Source organism: Corvus cornix, chromosome 12, assembly GCF_000738735.6.
Source record: "Corvus cornix cornix isolate S_Up_H32 chromosome 12, ASM73873v5, whole genome shotgun sequence".
NCBI lineage: Eukaryota > Metazoa > Chordata > Aves > Passeriformes > Corvidae > Corvus > Corvus cornix.
Genome location: NC_046342.1, coordinates 13,337,366 through 13,354,315, shown reverse-complemented (window position 1 = coordinate 13,354,315; position 16,950 = coordinate 13,337,366). Strand labels below are relative to the sequence as shown.

General features: G+C 40.8%; 1 protein-coding gene across 2 annotated transcripts in view; it reads right to left on the bottom strand.

The window, feature by feature from the left end:
- PTPRG (protein tyrosine phosphatase receptor type G) overlaps positions 1-16,950 on the bottom strand; it is a 403,292-nt gene that overhangs the window by 42,187 nt on the left and 344,155 nt on the right. For both annotated transcript variants that reach the window (XM_039558715.1, XM_039558716.1), the window contains one exon: positions 982-1,073. In XM_039558715.1, coding sequence (XP_039414649.1) covers positions 982-1,073 — 92 coding nt within the window. The remainder of the gene's footprint in view (positions 1-981; positions 1,074-16,950) is intronic.

The window sequence follows — 16,950 nt, the reverse complement described above, 5'->3', positions numbered from 1 at the left end:
GTACTTGGAAAGATTCTTCCTAGAAATAAGTCACACATGTCTACCGAATAAAATCAAGGAAAATATAACTGGACTCTTTCACTTTTCTAGGAAGCAAGTTTCTTCAGTGTCTCAGAAAAGGCTCTGAATGTTTTTTGGTAAAATGAACCTAACCAGCTACAGATTGAATCCCAGATCAATGATGCAAATTCAGACTATGACAAGGAAACTTAAAACACCTTCAAGCAAGACGTACAAGCAGACTGAGGTCAATACAACATTTTTGGTATCTTAATTCTGCCTGTGAGAATGACCATCATCAAACAAGGCAGTGGCTGCAAAGGCCACAGTAACATCACAGCTTCAAGGCAGCAGCATCCTGCACTTAATAATTTCCAGGGGAAATGTCTCATGAAGAGAGAATAGCACTACACTCTGCTTCCAGCATCACTCTCAGTATAGCTGAGAGGAGAATTTGACCTTTGGTAACTTTATTAATACCAAATTAACAGATGGCTTTGGACTTAGGATTGTTTGCTTATCCCTGTGTCTCGCTGTCCTTTCTGAGAGCCCCAGACTCCACCTCTATACACGGTGAAAGTCGAGGCAAGGCCCCCAGTCTCAAGAGAGCAGTGGAGGTGAATATCCCTCCTCTGCAACCCGCCCTGGTGGAGCAGCTGGTTTCACCCTGGATGCAATGTCTCAGTGTTTTCAAGAGCTGTTACTCATGTTTTTGACATTTTGCAAAGGTTATTCTGAAATTTCTATTAAGACAAAGTGGGAGAGGTGCCTACAGAAAAAGAGGCACTCGAAGCCCCATTACGAAGCACATTATTGGCACTCGGAGCCCCATTACAAAGCACATTAAATTAAATGAAGCAGCACAGGTACAACAAATTTCTACCAAAACCCCAGGATTTATCACAAGCATAACCTTCTCTTCTTTGTGTAATTAAACCAGACTCCAAGCAGTACAAACACAGGAGATTAAGCCCGTCTTACCTGGAATTGGTATAATGGGAATACTTTCATTGGGGACCACACGGGGGGAACTGCTGTCCTCCACATAGAAATGAGCAGTCTGAAAACACTTTCTGTTAAAGAAAAAAGAAAAAAAAATAGATTCAGGGTGTGAAAAACTGTGCTCTGAAAAAACTTTTGCACATGTTCTGTTTCTCCATTTCTGTTCCATACTTTCAGATGTTATAATTTTAAAACATTGATACGTGAAAAGATACGTTTGTTTTCTACAATTACAATCCTAATTCCAGATTCTGGTGTGCTCTAATTCACTGACATCTGACATCCACCCATCATAAATGCCTTACATATTATTGCTAAGTACTATTGAATATGAAATTATAAAGGTTAGTGGCTGCAAAACAGGTTTCAAATACATCATTCAGAAAGAAACTCTGCACACAAGAAACACCTTCAGCATACAATTCAAGCCCAAATCCACCTAAGACACACAATTTTCAGGGAAAATACACTTACTGTAAAGTTTCTGCTGTGTAACAACCACCAGTAATACAGCATCTGTAACTGCTGCATATCATGATGTTCTGCCATGAAAGTTATCCTTCAAACATTAGGTTTTTTTGTTTGTTTGCTTTTTAACACTAATGCCATTTAACCTTCATCTCATCTTCCTCCTGCAAACTTGTATTACATATGCTGGTAGAGAAAAATCCAATAGACACGTCTCTTGGGCCCCAGGACTCCTCTCTAAAAAGGTCTATAAAGAAGAGCCAAACTTAAAGCCACCTGACTCTTTTTTACCTGTATTTAATGCAAAGCAGAGAGCACAAGCTGGTCATCACAGAAAACGTACTGAGCAAAATAACATCAAGAGATCCGGGGAGATTCTGCATGGTGATATTGACTGAGGCAGGGTTTTCCAATGCCAACGTCACTGCTCATTGCTGACTTAATGAGCTGCTTGAGGCTTGAACTGAATATTTAATAAGTCTTGCTTGGTGTGAGCAGCTATTGTGGCAGGAGAAGTGTCTGTTCTCATCTGTCGAGGTGCTAAACAATAGCTCCCCAGTGCAGAAAGATCCCCTTCACTGCCGCCCTTCAGCTGCTCCGCAATACCTGGGCAAAGTTTGTGGGGACCTGGTGAACTGTGCCTTTGTCAAGCTGCAGGTTCCCTTGCTCAAACATATTTGCACATGTGGCTTCCCAGTTGCTGCCTTGCAGTTCCTTCAGTTTGCTGCTCCGCAACTCGGGCATTGTGCTCTCCATGCAGAGCCCATCAGCAGAGCCAGCCCCGCACATTTGGGTAAAGTCATTTGTGCTCCCTTTGTTTCCAACATCCATACATGCCAGGGAGAAAAAAAGTCACTGAAAACCAAACCAGTCTCTTAGGTGAAACCAGGATCTAAATTATCACAGGTGCTTGCATTCTGTGCATCTGTGCTTTCTAATGCACAGGCACAGTGCTCTGTAATGCAAGCACAAGCTATGGCAGCACCAGTACAACTTAAGAATACAGAAGCAGAAGAGAGTGGATTTCACAGCATGGAGTCACTGTCTGAGAGCAGCTTTCTACTTTCAGGCATGATGTCTTGCATTCTGCTGAAGTTATATATTTAGTGAGTATACTTTTGTTAAGAAACACCATAAAGTGAATTCACACATGAGGATGCAAGATGTGCATTAATCTCACAGCATTTAAAAGCATGGGTTGAACTCCCCCCCCCACCTCACCACTTGCTCCCTGTTCTCATTTTTTTTTTGGCAGCCTTTATTTTGGACAATGCAGACCCTGGGGGCACACAGCAGAATAAATCAGTCACACATAAAGAAGAAACAATGAATATGAAACAGGCAAAATGCTCCTGATTTTGATGTATTTGGGGTTCTTTCCCTTGAGTCAATATTACGGAAATGCTTGAATGGCTTCTCCTGGTAATGAAGACCTTAAAAAGGTGTTTGATAAAAAGACAGACCTTTATGCAGGGATTTACAGGATTTTTTAAAGCTGATGATATTGAAGAAAAGCAATTATTTTTTGTTAATTTGTTATTTTATATTTTGAGAGGCTCTGAGAGGCTGGCATTATGGTTTTATACACAGTCATGAGATGGCTTTTTCTTAATAGCCTGAAAACATGTAATTGTGTCAGATAATCATACTGTGCAATATTTTAAGGCCCTTGATGGCAATAGCTGAATACCCAGCCCAGAGCAACTCTGCTGAGCACAATGTCTTAAATGAATATTTCACATAGTAAAGTTTGCTACAATCCTTAATGTAATTAAAAATTCTGCATTTTAGTCCTGGAACACTTTCTGCAGCTGTTTTGCAAGACACTGAGTCACAAACATCAGACTCTTGTCTAATGTACATATGTAATGCTGCACTTTCATGACTTTACAGTACTGGATTCTGGCACGTTAGGTGAAGGCCTGTCTGTCAAACTTTTTTTTTTTTTTTCTCTACTTGCTCATAATAGCTGTAAATATTCTAAGTTTAGCCTTTACAGCTGAGCTCACTGCACACAGGACATTGCATCCCTGTCCTGGTGACTCCTTCTGTGTCTCAGATCTTTAAAGATCTTTTATGGGTTTAACAAACTCGCTGGATGAATTTTCCAGCAAGTTCTGCTTACTGGATCTGTTTCCCATGCTGACATCTTTCCTCTGTGCAGCTCCAGGGGGAACACACATCTCAGGGTGCCAGGCAGATGACTCCAGTTTGTATAATGCCCATTCTTCCTGAGTAAGGAAACACCTGGTCCCAAGTAGAGCCTTCTGGAAACTCATGTCTGGTTTGTAGTAATAAATACTGATAGCTGCCATCAAGGCTACTGAGAGGCATTTCAGACAATTCAGTATCTGCCTCCACCCCCATTTTAGGATGCTCCTTTCTATCCCCTGGAATTTCCCCTCCCCATTACCTTTTCCTCCAGATACAAACCTTAAGTGGCAGCAGTTGCTAAGGCTACAAGAGGCTGCAGTAAATCTGAGTGTGTACATGGGGAGGGCTGGATAAAGGAAAAGGATGAAAGCAGGAAATTGCTTGTTTCGAGCCACCAGAGAGGGGAGAGAGGGGAGTGGATAAAGGGCTAGGCAAGGTGCAAATCTACACCTATTTTCACATGAGCACTTCAGTCTGTAACTTTTAACCCCAGTGTGTATACATGGGTGGGTGTTTGCATATGTGTGTCCCTTTGCTCAGGAAACCAACACTGTCAGCAGAAAAAAATAACAGGCCTTTCTTCCTAATAGAAGGAGTCCATAGTGAATGCACAACTGGGATTGTCATGGCATAAGTGATTGTTAAAATCTTAACAACTGAAACACTAGTTTTAGAATAATTATTGTATTTCTGCACCACTGGTTGAGGAAAAACAGATCACAACCTTGATTGCACTTTCAAAATATTTCGGGGAGCCATATCTTTTCTGTGAAGACCAAACAGTCTGTTGTCTCTGAAATATGCCCATGAGCAGTGAAGCACACCATTTTCTCTAGCCCCATATGTTTTTGTGGCTCTCTTTCCCTGGGGTACAATAACTGTGCGAGATTGTGGTGATCAGACACACAGTTGTCACATATGGACCCAAATGCAGAAGTAAAACAATGCAAGATCAGCATCTCCCCAGAGAAGCAGCAGAGGCAGGGTCTGGAATGCAAAGACAATGTGAGGGAGAGCATCCCCCTGCCCTGAATCTTTCTGCAGAGATACTGGCTGTGAATTACTAAAGCAAACTAACAGGATGCAAAGCCCGGAGCAGCAGCACCTTATTACTAAGATAAAAGCATAAAAATATGCCAAGAGATGGTCCTGATTAACTGGGTTAAATGCTTGTTCCATCTCTGCTGAGCAAAATAACAGATTAACTTCTGTAAAAGAAGAGATGCCTTGTGAGATTTTGACACTTCAAACAGGTTTCCTTGGTTATTAGTTACTAAAGCTCAAGCAGCTTCTCCTTTATACTCCTCTAAAAGCAAGAGGGAGAACTAGGTCACATAATGGCCTGAAAGCATGGATGCATCTTATTTTCGTGTAGAAGGTAATGCCTCAGTGTTAATACTGCCTCCAATACAAACACAGCTCGGTCGCAGCCAATGGGAGTGCTGGGAATTGCTCCGAGGGCAGTGCCTGGCCTTTACTCCTCCTTACTGGCTCTAGCACAGGCAGCATCCCCTGATCTGTGACGACAGGCGGGATCTGTGTGCTCCGGAGCAGCCGGGGCAGGGAGAGAAGGAGCCAGGATTATAGCAAGGGACAAGTGATTGCCTCTGCAGTGGCTGGCTGGAGTCACCAGGGCAGTGGTTGAACACAGGAAAAACCAAAGGGGAATGTTTCACATTCTGGGGACACCCAAGAGCCGTGCCCTGCCTCTCACTGAAGCAACCAGCACATTCATTGCTCCTTGTTCACTTGCCCTTCTTCCAGGTGTTGATGTTGGCTGGAGCAGTGTGTATTCCCTCTCCAAGGCCAGCCAGATTTATATTACTTTATTTCTGTACTAGCATCCAGGAGCTCTAGGCTCTCTTCCTGGGTCATTACCTGCGAAAGGATGACCAATTCAGGGGCAGATGGCTTGAAAGGGTCCTGCAGGCCGATTCACTACTGTCGGAGCAGGGCCAATCTTGTCCTTCAGGCACCCTTCCTCCAGAAGCAGCCTGCCACAGACAGAACCTCTGCAGAAGGTACATTTGTTAACAGAGGCCAACAGTCCCTGCAGCCATACAGACTTTTACATACAGTTTTTAGCTGGTGAGAAGAACAGGAAAGATGGAATAAGAATCAGACCAGCATCTGTAAGGGCCCTCTAAACCAGGCTGCACAGGACATGGCTTAGTCTTTATCAAATGCAACCTGGATACAGGCATTCATTTCCCATGCTCCTCCATTATGGGGGTGTCTGCAACTAACTCCCAAACAAGGATGCAAGGACAGGAAATGATCCCCTTTCACTACCACTGTACATTCATTCTCACTTTCAATAGAAGAAAAGCTGCTTCAGATTCCTGTTGAATTGTTTTGCATGTTTTTCAGGAGACACAATTAAGATTGGTTTCTGCTGGCACCAACAACAGGGCATGTATGCAGTCAACACATGGCTCTGCACTTTAAACTAGCTTCACTATTCCTTGGCAAGCATTTGTCACTGTCAGAACTGGCAATGACTCCTCAGAAAAGAGCACAGACTTCGGAACAACAGAAGCGCTGCAAATCATGACCATGTCACCAGCAGAGCAGTGGATGGGAGCCTGGACAACAGCTGTCTGCAGTCTGCACTGCTCTAGCTGGGGTCACCAGTCACTGATTTTTATGAGCAATAAAACTGACTCAAGCGTTAAGAAGAAAAAGAGGAGAGAAAACCACACGAAAAAGCAGATCTTATGAATATGAGTAAGTGACCTGCATGGAGCAGTGATATTACATTCATTGAATCAGAGGGGCATCTGCATTTACTCTTTTTTGGCCAGAAAATGGCTTATATTGCCCTTATTTTCTACAATTATTTTCCTTCACAGGTCTTAACACTTAATGACCAGAATTCAAAAGCCAAGTTATAAAAGAACCTGTGCCATGGGCACTAAATGCTGGCCGAACTGGAGCTACTGGAGGATGTACAAAGCAGGAATGCATAAAAACCAAGAGGATAAAGGAAAGCTGATAAAGGAGGAAAATTTCCCTACAATAATGCAGATTTTCCAGCAGATTGTTCCTGAAGACCACTTTTCTTCTCCCCACAAAGCAATTTCTGCCTGAAATATTCTTGAGCAGTGTTAAGCATCACACAAATATGGTACCCAGAGAGGTCTGGATGGTACATAGGTAGTTTTCAGAAGTGCATGGCATCCCAAGCCCTTGGCATGCTATCTTAGAACAGTGAGAAGTAGATTGTCTCTTTCAGGGGACTTCCTCTGTGCAAGGACAAGTGCTTTTTCACATTAGGGAGCTGACTCAGACAGGTCCACAAAAGGCTCCAAATGCTAATCACCAGTCCAACCACAACATTCTGCAGTATCATAGGGAAATAAAGACAGGAAAAAGACTGGGAAATGGCAGATGGAAAAAAATAAAAGAAGGTGGACAAAACTTTAAGACAGTATTTGTACTGAAGAATTCACCACTAGAAAAATTGTCTAGTTGAAAAACTAATCTGCAAACAAGACTGGGGATTTCTGACACAAAATGACAGCTAATTTAGTATTTATGTCCTAAATTTGCCAGCTGACTACACAGCTCTCCACAAAACTAAAAATTGTCCTCTCCCAATCCTCTGAGATCATATCCTGCACCACAGACCAGACACCCATTTTATCACATACAGCATTGAACTCAGGCATTATATGAGACATAATAATTTTTAGAAGGGTATTCAAATGATTAAACAGTTAAGAAATGACAATACCCCCATGAGCTGCCTTCGTGTCCTCCCCCTTCATCAGCTGTGTGACCAGAGAGCACCCAGGAGGCCAGTGCAGAAACGCACTTAGAAAGCTCTTTAATTGCAAATCATAACTGGATAAGTCTTAGTTTAACTCAGCACAAATGTTTTCCACGCTTCCTTGTCCCATCATCCTGGTGTCCCTGGAGAACAGCGAAGGCAATGGTGAAACCTTATTTGTGATGATACTTGGCCCTGTGACACTTGGTAGCTAATTCTCTCCTGGTGACCTCTGACAGGGCCACAGGCACCAGACCTTCCCCTCCTGCTTGAATCAATACTCACAACAGCTGCCTTGGATACAGTCAGCACTTTTACAGATGACTGAATGGGTTTACTCATCAGTATTTTCTACTGCAAGAGAACAAGCTCCTTGGTTATATGTACTACCACTCAGAACTTTAATGTCTTCAGGCAAAAATATGGTAGACATACCTCTAGGTGGTATCTTAAAATGGTTTAAAGATGAGGCGCAGCTTTAAAAACCAAAGGAAAGCCTGACGTACTCATTTTCTTCTCCCTGAGCCAACATTTATGTAATGCAACATTCATAACAAAGGCTAGAAAATTACAGAGGAAAACAAAGACATGCCTTTTCCAATCAAATAATACCTCAGGCACTTCCTATAAGATGTGTGCTTCCAACACCCAAAACATCATGTAATATTAAAAAGGAGACTTAAAACTTCTCATAAAAGAAACCTGGATTTAAGCAAGTGAAGAGCTGTTCTGCAATCACAAGAGCCACAGCAATCAATGACAATTGCCTCTTACTAGAGAGGAGCTATTTTAGTAGCACCTCCAAGATCTCAAAATTTGGCATACTTGATATTATCATTTCAGGACATGAATTCCCTTTGGGATGATGAATCTTAGCAAAAGAATGAATAAAAACAGGGTCACACACTGGGAGGTTAAAATGCAGGTAATTTTAAATGTGAAGTGTATTGGATTGGAAACAGTGTTATAAGAAAACCAAAACAGAGATGATCCAACCTAGGAGAGGACAACAGAAACAGAGAGACAGCAGTCTCTTTGGAATATTTACATAAATGTCCCTAATTACTCCCACCTAATTACTCTCAAAACAGAAGAGCTCTGCTATTGCCTTTACAAAAAATATTCTTTCCTTCCTCCAAATGGGATACCAGAACATTCAATTGACAGATACTTTAGGTATCCCAAGCCTCAGCCTGAGATCTAACACAGAAGTCTTGCAAAAATTTAGGCCCAGCTTGTTCCTCAGTTTTGATGTCCCTGCCCATCTTCAGGAAGAAATGCCAGTTTGTTAAATGTAATTAAATACTCAGTGGGAAGCTTCATCTTTCTCAACAAACGTGTCCATGTGCACCTGGACTAAAGCTGCATGGGAGAACTAGAAAGAATTCCCAACAGTGCTGGACATAATTCATGTTTAGCTTATTTGGGGCCAAGATAAATATTAAAAGAGGGATTATTTCCTTTCTCTCCTAATCACTGAGTGTTTGGAAGGTGGGCTTTTTTCACTGGCCACTTCAGTAAGAAACAGCTACTTTCTTGAATTTTAGTGCCAAGGAAATACACATTTATTAAACAAAAAGGATTCAAAGTATGAGGCATATCAGGAAAGTTACCACAATGTCTACTAACAGGCTTCTAATTACATGGAAGAGTCAAGAATTGAAAAATCATAAAGTAACAGACATAGAAGAGATTTTCCCTTTAAAAAAATCAGTTGAAATTATGTTGAAAATTAGAAACAGAAAACTAGAAACTGCTTTCATTCTCATGACAAACTCTTTTGCACTAGGCACACACTCAGGCAAAGAAACCATTGCTTTCCTGTTGTCTTAATCACTGTGTAGAAACAGCTACTAATCACTGGGGCAGAACGTTTTGGTTCAAGGCAAAAGTTCATTGCAGATAAGCAAAACAGGAGAAATTCAGCCAACCTGTGTTAATTATTAGAGCCCTTAACACCAGATACAGTTTAATGTATTTTCTATTTATGGACTGTTCTCTTTAGTTGCACTACTTCTAAAGCTTAAACCTGTATTTTTAAAGCTCTTGATAACCTTTCAGTGTTGATAAATGTGGGACTGGGGAAAAGGAGAAAAAAACCCCACGAGAACTGCAGTTCCCATCTTAGGAAAAGCGTGTTTCTTAATGTATGAAGAAATGTGCCTGGATGCACAAGGCACTTGCTCGGAAGCAGATATGTAATGAAACATAAGCTCTTGGCTCTGCATTTCCTTTTCTTGAAGCTCAGGAAGGGCCATGGCTGCTCTGGCAGACACAGTGTCCTGGAGGAACACAGCAGATGTCTGCTTCCAGGTGAGCTGTTCAGCCCGGGCACCTCTAAGCAATCCACATCCATTTTCCTCCGGCTGTATTCATGCATTTCATTTCCATGTTCTGATGTGATCTTTGGTGGTGCTTTGGCTGCCATCAGACTGTGAGCTTCGGAGAAGAAAAGACAGGAGCCATTCACCATCACCATGGCCAGCCAGACACATTCAGGTGTGCAGCAAAGGGAGATTCCAGTAGGGGCTGAGGTCCTGCCGTTAGACCCACCCCAACTATTTTCATCTCTGCTCATATCTGGGAAATGTAGTAACAAGTTCCTGCTTTATTCTAGTGCTTTAATTCAAGGACTTTTGTGAGCTAAAAATGTTTAAAATGCAGACTAAACAGCAGAGTATTTTGCCACTATTTCTGGTAGTTTTGTCCCAGACATTTGGTTTCAGATCTGTGATTTCCTTTCGAGAACACACAAGTGTGAAATACTTGTTGATCTGTTTATTCATTTGCCTCCTGGCTGATCGTAGCCATTTTGACAGAATGGATAAATTGACTTGCTCCTTGTTGGTTTTTTTTTTGTTGTTTTTTTTTTTTTCCCCACATGCTTCTCTATCAGCCTGGAATCACTGCCCCAGCTATCACTCCTACACCCTCATTTTACATTCTGCACCGTCCTTTTAGAGGCTTGCTAAGACAATTTCACACAATACCCAGGTTGTCTGAAATGCCACAAACAAACTCTTGCTACAGCAGCTTCTGCAACTCCATCTGCCAGATGAAAACAATACATAATATTTAGAGAAATTATTTTTGAACAATTCAAACCCAATGAACACTTTACATCACTCTTTATAACACAGGGTATATCTGACAACTGCACTTGGTTTCTTGAGGCAGGACTTAGCCATTTATCTACAACACATCTCAGCAAATCTTCTATTTTTCCAAAGCATGAACAAACACCGCAATTTGGAAAGGGGACAACTCTTGATCATCCTCATTGAGGAAATGGTAAAGGTAACAGCTTCAAGTGATCAGGCAAAAGCCTGTAACATCAGCAGAAGATTTTCAGTGTAAAGTAATTTCAGCAGGCTAACAAATGGGTCGTTTTTCTCCAACACGTGTAGCACAACAGTGCATTAATTGATGTGTCCTTTATTGCAAAACATACTGTCTCCCTTCAGAGAGGGAGGACTGGAGCAATGGGATGCAGCATTACCAGGAAAAAGCTGAATAATGCAAACTTGGCACCACATAGTAGCTAAATGTTGATTCATGGAAATTATGAGACATTCAAGGGGACAGGTCCCAGGCTCGAAATTACGCTCCACTCTTGTCTTGCCCCCGTGTGATTATCGCAAGTTTGCATAGAATTTGCTGCTCACTCTTCTAATTGGATTCCTGCAAAGGGCACTTTGCTGTGCCATGAGCTTGTCACTTTATATCCTGCTTTAACTCCAAACCACTCAATTAATATTAAATTCTATTTATTATAAAAGCATTTGTTTCTACCCACACAATGCTATCAGCAGACATCTCATTAATATTTATTTCTCAAAATGGCCCACTGATGCTAAGATCTCAGACACAGCTAGTAACTTTAAAAGGGGAAAATACATGAAGCCAAGAAGGTCAAGACAGAACATGAATTGTAACAGAAAGCATTCAACTCATAGGTATTTAACTCATTCTTTGCAGAAAGCTCAGAAAATACAGAAAGGTTGGTGGAGAGCAATGACAATGTTAATGTTAATCCAGTCACCAGAATGAAATAAGGAGTGAGGTTGACAATACATCTCTCCCTGGGATGGGAAGTTGCTGTATCTGGCACACCAAGGGAAAAAACGCTTATCCCCTGCCTCTTTTCCCCAAAGAGGTGAGCTGCCTACTTTCCAGGTTTATAAAAGACAAACAAAACCCAAACCAGGAAATTGAGAACTGTGGACAACCTTAAACCCCGGGCTAAGGTTAAAGTCCCTTTTCCTCAGAATCCTCTTCTGTGCTCATCACACAGGAAACTAGCACAGCCTGTACCAGCTTTACAGTGCAGAAGCCCCACTGGACTCAACACTCACTGTCCAGGGAGTGAAGGAGGAGAGGGCTGCAGATGGGTTTAAGTGCTTCAAAAATGCTGGTGTAAAGCTCAGGGATTCCCTTGCACAGTTGCAGCACAAGAAAGTATTGATAAGGAAGGAGGAACCAAGTGCAAGCTCAGACCCTACAGACAGCACTGCAACTCACTGAAATCACAGTCTCACTAACACACAGACTTTTCATTGCCCCATGGGCCCAGCTGCAGCTTGGGTTCTCTCAAAGGCTGGTGAAGTGTGATCACTTCTCCTGTGCTCAGCAGTGCCCAGCTGTTTCTCATGCAGAAAGATCCTGAGAGTGACATTACACAGCCAGACACAGGGAGATGAAGCAGCTGCTGAGAATGTGTATCAAATGCAATGATTTCTTCTCTTCCGCTCTCTTATTCTGTGCACTTGGAATAAAATTAAGCTGCAGGGACAACAGGTCTCTTTCTACTAGTCTCCACCTGTATCTTTAAGCTATACAACAGGGAACTTGTTTTCCGTAGCTCCGTGGCTAACAAAACCAGGGATGCTGAACTCCCACCTTCTGCTATCACAAAGACCTCAACTAATTCCCTGCAGCACATCAGCACTGCTTTTGAAAAGGTCCAGGCTCTGCAAAAAAACAGACGGAAACTATACTTACGGACTTTTAATGATGTCAAGCATTTCCTCACAGAGATGCCAATATGAATCTTTCTTTTTCCCATCAATTCTTTTATTAATCAGAGCACACACAGCAACTCCCTGTGTGGCACCACTCAGGGCTCACCCTATCAACATAAAACCTTCCAAAATTATCACCTCGGGTTTGCTACTGGGATAACAATGCTTTTATACTGAAAATTAAGGAGATGAATTCACATAGCCTTGGCAAATCAATATGCAATAGCAGACACCAACTCCAATATTATTTCACTGCCGCTTTTCTTCCCACAGATTCTTCCCACATTCACTACATGGTATTGCTCAGTAAACCAGAGAAAGGAGAACGGACTCCTGTTGTACTGCTGTCACCTTTGTGCTTTTGCTTTCAGGGCTCTCTTCTTCCAGATTTTGAAGTACAAGCATATTTTGGAAGCACAGCAAAGCCAAAGCTGCAGGCTCCAGCTCTGACAGCCCCTCTAGGTCCCCCCATCCTTGTCTCCACCATCACATTATATGGAACAGAAAATTCCTGATCACCCATTTTCTTCAAGCTGTTTGGGTGAGGACATGAGTCAAATTATTCCCTCAAAGAGCTGAACTGGCATTTTTACCATCAAGACTGTGGAGCAGTTGTGAAGTGCCCAACCACTTCTGAAGAGCCATCAGGGACCTGGACTCAGCTCCTTATTCACAGATGACGATCATTACCATAAGCAGAAGAAAAAGGCTTCTGCCCTCCTGACTGCAGCCAAGTGCTCCACAGAAGTTGGCTTTGCAGTGATAAATGTCACGTTTACAATGGGTTTTGCAACGCGAAAGTCCATAATTTGCTTTCCAGGGACCTGTGCTTGATTATCAGGAGAGTCAGAAGCATTCACTGAAGTCTAATGAATAGAATTAACACATCATTTAAACAGGGAGTAATATGTATGCAAATGAGAAAAAGTTAAAAATAAGAGTTCAAGCCATAATTTCAGAAAACGTAGACTGTGTCCTTATGAAATATGGATGTTTCAATTCACCTCGTATCTTTACATCTATGTTAACTGCTTTGCATGTGAACAATAGGGTCCATCAAGCCCACTTTGATTTTTATATTTGAACTTGGACTTACAAAATGGATTATATTGAAACATGAATAATATATATGCTAATTAAAGACGGCATTTAATGATACGAATAAAGACGAAGACCAACACAGGCTAATTTCCATTTGCAAATTTCCTAATTTTTATATTTTCCTTTAGAAAGCAGAAACTTTATTTCCATAGTCTCAGGAAAAATAAGACAATCTTTTCTGTGCTCAAATTGTTTTAAAAATCTTTTCATCTCTTTTATTCTTTAGGATTGATCTCCACAGAGATACAATTGCTTTGCCTAGATAGATCCAGTATTAAATAGCACCCAAGTCAAACTATGGTGATTTGTGCACGCAAGTGGTGGGCTTTAATTACTAATTAGTATTAATTTTTTATAATAAGGAATTATTGCTAATAAAGTTTAAAAATGCCTCAATACCATAATCATGTTCAGAATACGTGTGGCAGATGTAAACCAAGTAAATGTCCTTGGTGCTTGTTAAGCTGTTCATCATTCTCTCCCTTCCCCTCCAGGTTCCCAAAATTAGAACAAGGACACAGGACAATTGTACAGTTGTAGGGAGACAAGGTAGTAGCAGAAAACATGACTTCAACTTCCGTCATGCAAGACCTACAGAAAAGCTTGATGAAGAATAAATAGGTTGCAGGAAAAGCCCTTTTAAGTTAAAAGGCTTGTTTCTACCTAAAAGTGAGGAAAGTAGTGAAAACCAGTTCATTCATACGAGTATGAAGCCTGTAATGAGTATCATGGCCAGGAGAATATTGTTTTGCTGTTGTCCAAACGTTGGTTCTGTGGATAAAGTCCAGACTCAGCCTTAACTGACTAAACCAGCATTTGCAGTTTGCTCTTCTGAGCCTGCAAAGCAAACCCATTTACTCCCTGATTGAAACAGCACAATGAATGCTTCAAAAATAAGGAGTTGTATCAATGGGCAGACACTTACCATTTTGGTAACATTTATGTTCCAAGCTTTTATTGAAAAGCAAAACAAAACCCAACACAACAAACTGAAATAATAAGGCAGGTATGAGCATTGCATCTTCCCAGCTTTCACTTCATGTCTGCAACACCAGTTGCTGTTACTGATGAACACTGAAATTTAGGAAACTTTTAAGATTCTGGAGAGTAAATGATCATCATTTTGAGTGATGATGTGGTTCCTACAAAATGTGAGGAATTTTACCAGCACTCACTGGAAGCTTTCTGACAGTGGTTAAAAAATGGCTGTGGAGAGTGAATGACTGTGCAGAAATCCATCCATTTAACTGATAATTTGATCAGAAAGAAAACATAAAGCAAATTTGGACCTTCAGGGAATAGAACATTTGTCATTAATGAGAAATGTTTTGATTTTATGATATATTTCTTTTTTTAACATTAACAATATTTTTACAATTCAAATTTGACTTATTTCTACTACTTTATAAATGTTGATTTGTAGGACATTCAAAAAGGTTTTGTTCTTTTTTGGAAAAGACAGGGTTTCCAAAACATGAAACAACCCACCAATCAATACCCAGACACGCTGCCTATGCCTGTTTCAGCTTAAAACTTGGAACTCAAATGTATTTTAACCTGTAAGTCAATAGAGTAAAACACATGCTGTTTATAGCAACAGAGGAACTGTTTTCTTTTAAACCAACCAACTCAGCGTTCTACAATAAACGGAATGAATTAATGTACTTGCAACATTTGTAATAGCAGCACAACATGTTGTGCATTCACAGGCCTTGTTTTTCCCCAAATTGCACAGGTTTTAAGAACAGTAAAATGAAGTTCACCCTGCTTGTTATTGTTTTACTGGTTTGCTGATTCCCAGTATTTATCCAAGCAGCTAAGGTTGCCAAATTGATTTAATATTCTTATCCTATAATTTAACACTCAAACTACATCCTGCTGTAAAATAGCTGGTGCTAATGTTAGTCCAAATGCTGCTGTGGGACTTAGGACAGGATAGGGTCTTTCAATAGCTATATTTCATGGTTACAAGGAGAGAAAAAAAATATAATTTATCTGGTTGCTGTGGTTAATTCACAGTTTCACAGCAGAGGTATACTGTTCCCTCAGGGTACATCTAGCTGTATTATAGGATATTTCATTCACAGTTTGTCTGAGACATTGCTCTAGCTCTGAACCTGACAATTCATGAGAGTGAATCTACTCCAGACATACCTGTATACATTTTAACACGTATGCTCACATACTAAGAATATCATAGAAAATATTAAACTAGCAAGAGATCAATTGACAATGAGTAAGCAAACTGTTTCTTTGAGCTGGGAAGGGGAACAGAAAAAGAGTGCATCCATTTTCTTAATAGATTCTTCTTTTCATACAGTGATTTAATTTCACAAAAAGCATTTGTGAAATTTGTTTCTCTTTTAAAATATCTCAGAGCTTTAAAAGTCAGAGTTCAAAAATTTTAAAGCTGTATAAGAGTTTCTTGTACAGTAACTTACAAGAGACCTAGCAGATGAGTAGGAGATGCCAATGGTACTTGGCATCCTCTACCACTGTAGTTACGAGAAAAACCACACTCCTCATGGCATATTATTTCTGAGCACTTACAAACCCATTGTTAATGGAGCTTAATTAGAATATTTTGATATTTAAAAAAAAATTTGTTCAAATGTATACACTGCAAACTATTGAGCCAGTAACTGCACAGATAAAATCTTGCTTTTTTTTCAGACCTCACCATTACAGCAGCACTGGGGAAGGCATTTCCAGAGGAAAAAATATGTCTGCAATTAATCCATTTAATTAATTCCACAGAGACAAAACAGAAAGATCATTGCAGCTGTGCAGATCCCTCCTTGCCTGACCTCAGCTGCCCTTGCCCCTTCTCTTTTGCTCTCTCTGCAGAAGAAGGTATTCTTGGAAATGTTGGGGAAATTCTGCTACACCTCTAAACAAAGCACTGAGGAGGGGTGTCAACAGCAGTTTTCCAACTTGCTGCCAAGACTTTTGCATAAACTTCACCCCCTTAGGATGGCCTGTGGGCAGAGTACAGCATGAATGTCTCAGCTCTTATGGGACACATCATATAGCAAATCAAAAATAAAAATTATCCTTTTTTTTTTTGTTTGGGAGTTTTCAAGGTCACCAACATGATATTTTGAATTCTAGTCTTCCACACCTGAAGCACATATTGTCCTGTTGTTTGACTCATGATTGCATGCTTGACATTCTTTCAAAATCTTTCGAAATAAAGGTGATGCGTATCTAGGCTCCCACTGAGTTCAGTGGCCACATCCATAAAGTGCCTGCAGAAAGATGTTCACACAACAGACCCACATGCTACATTTAAGAGTGACAGTTCTCATTTAAAGGTACTGTTAAAAGCAGTCACAACCCAGCAGGCACCAGGATTGCCAGCACTGAGATGGGTGGTTTCACCATTCCCTAATTCTTTTGCATGAAAATACTTCCATATAACAGTCCCTGCAG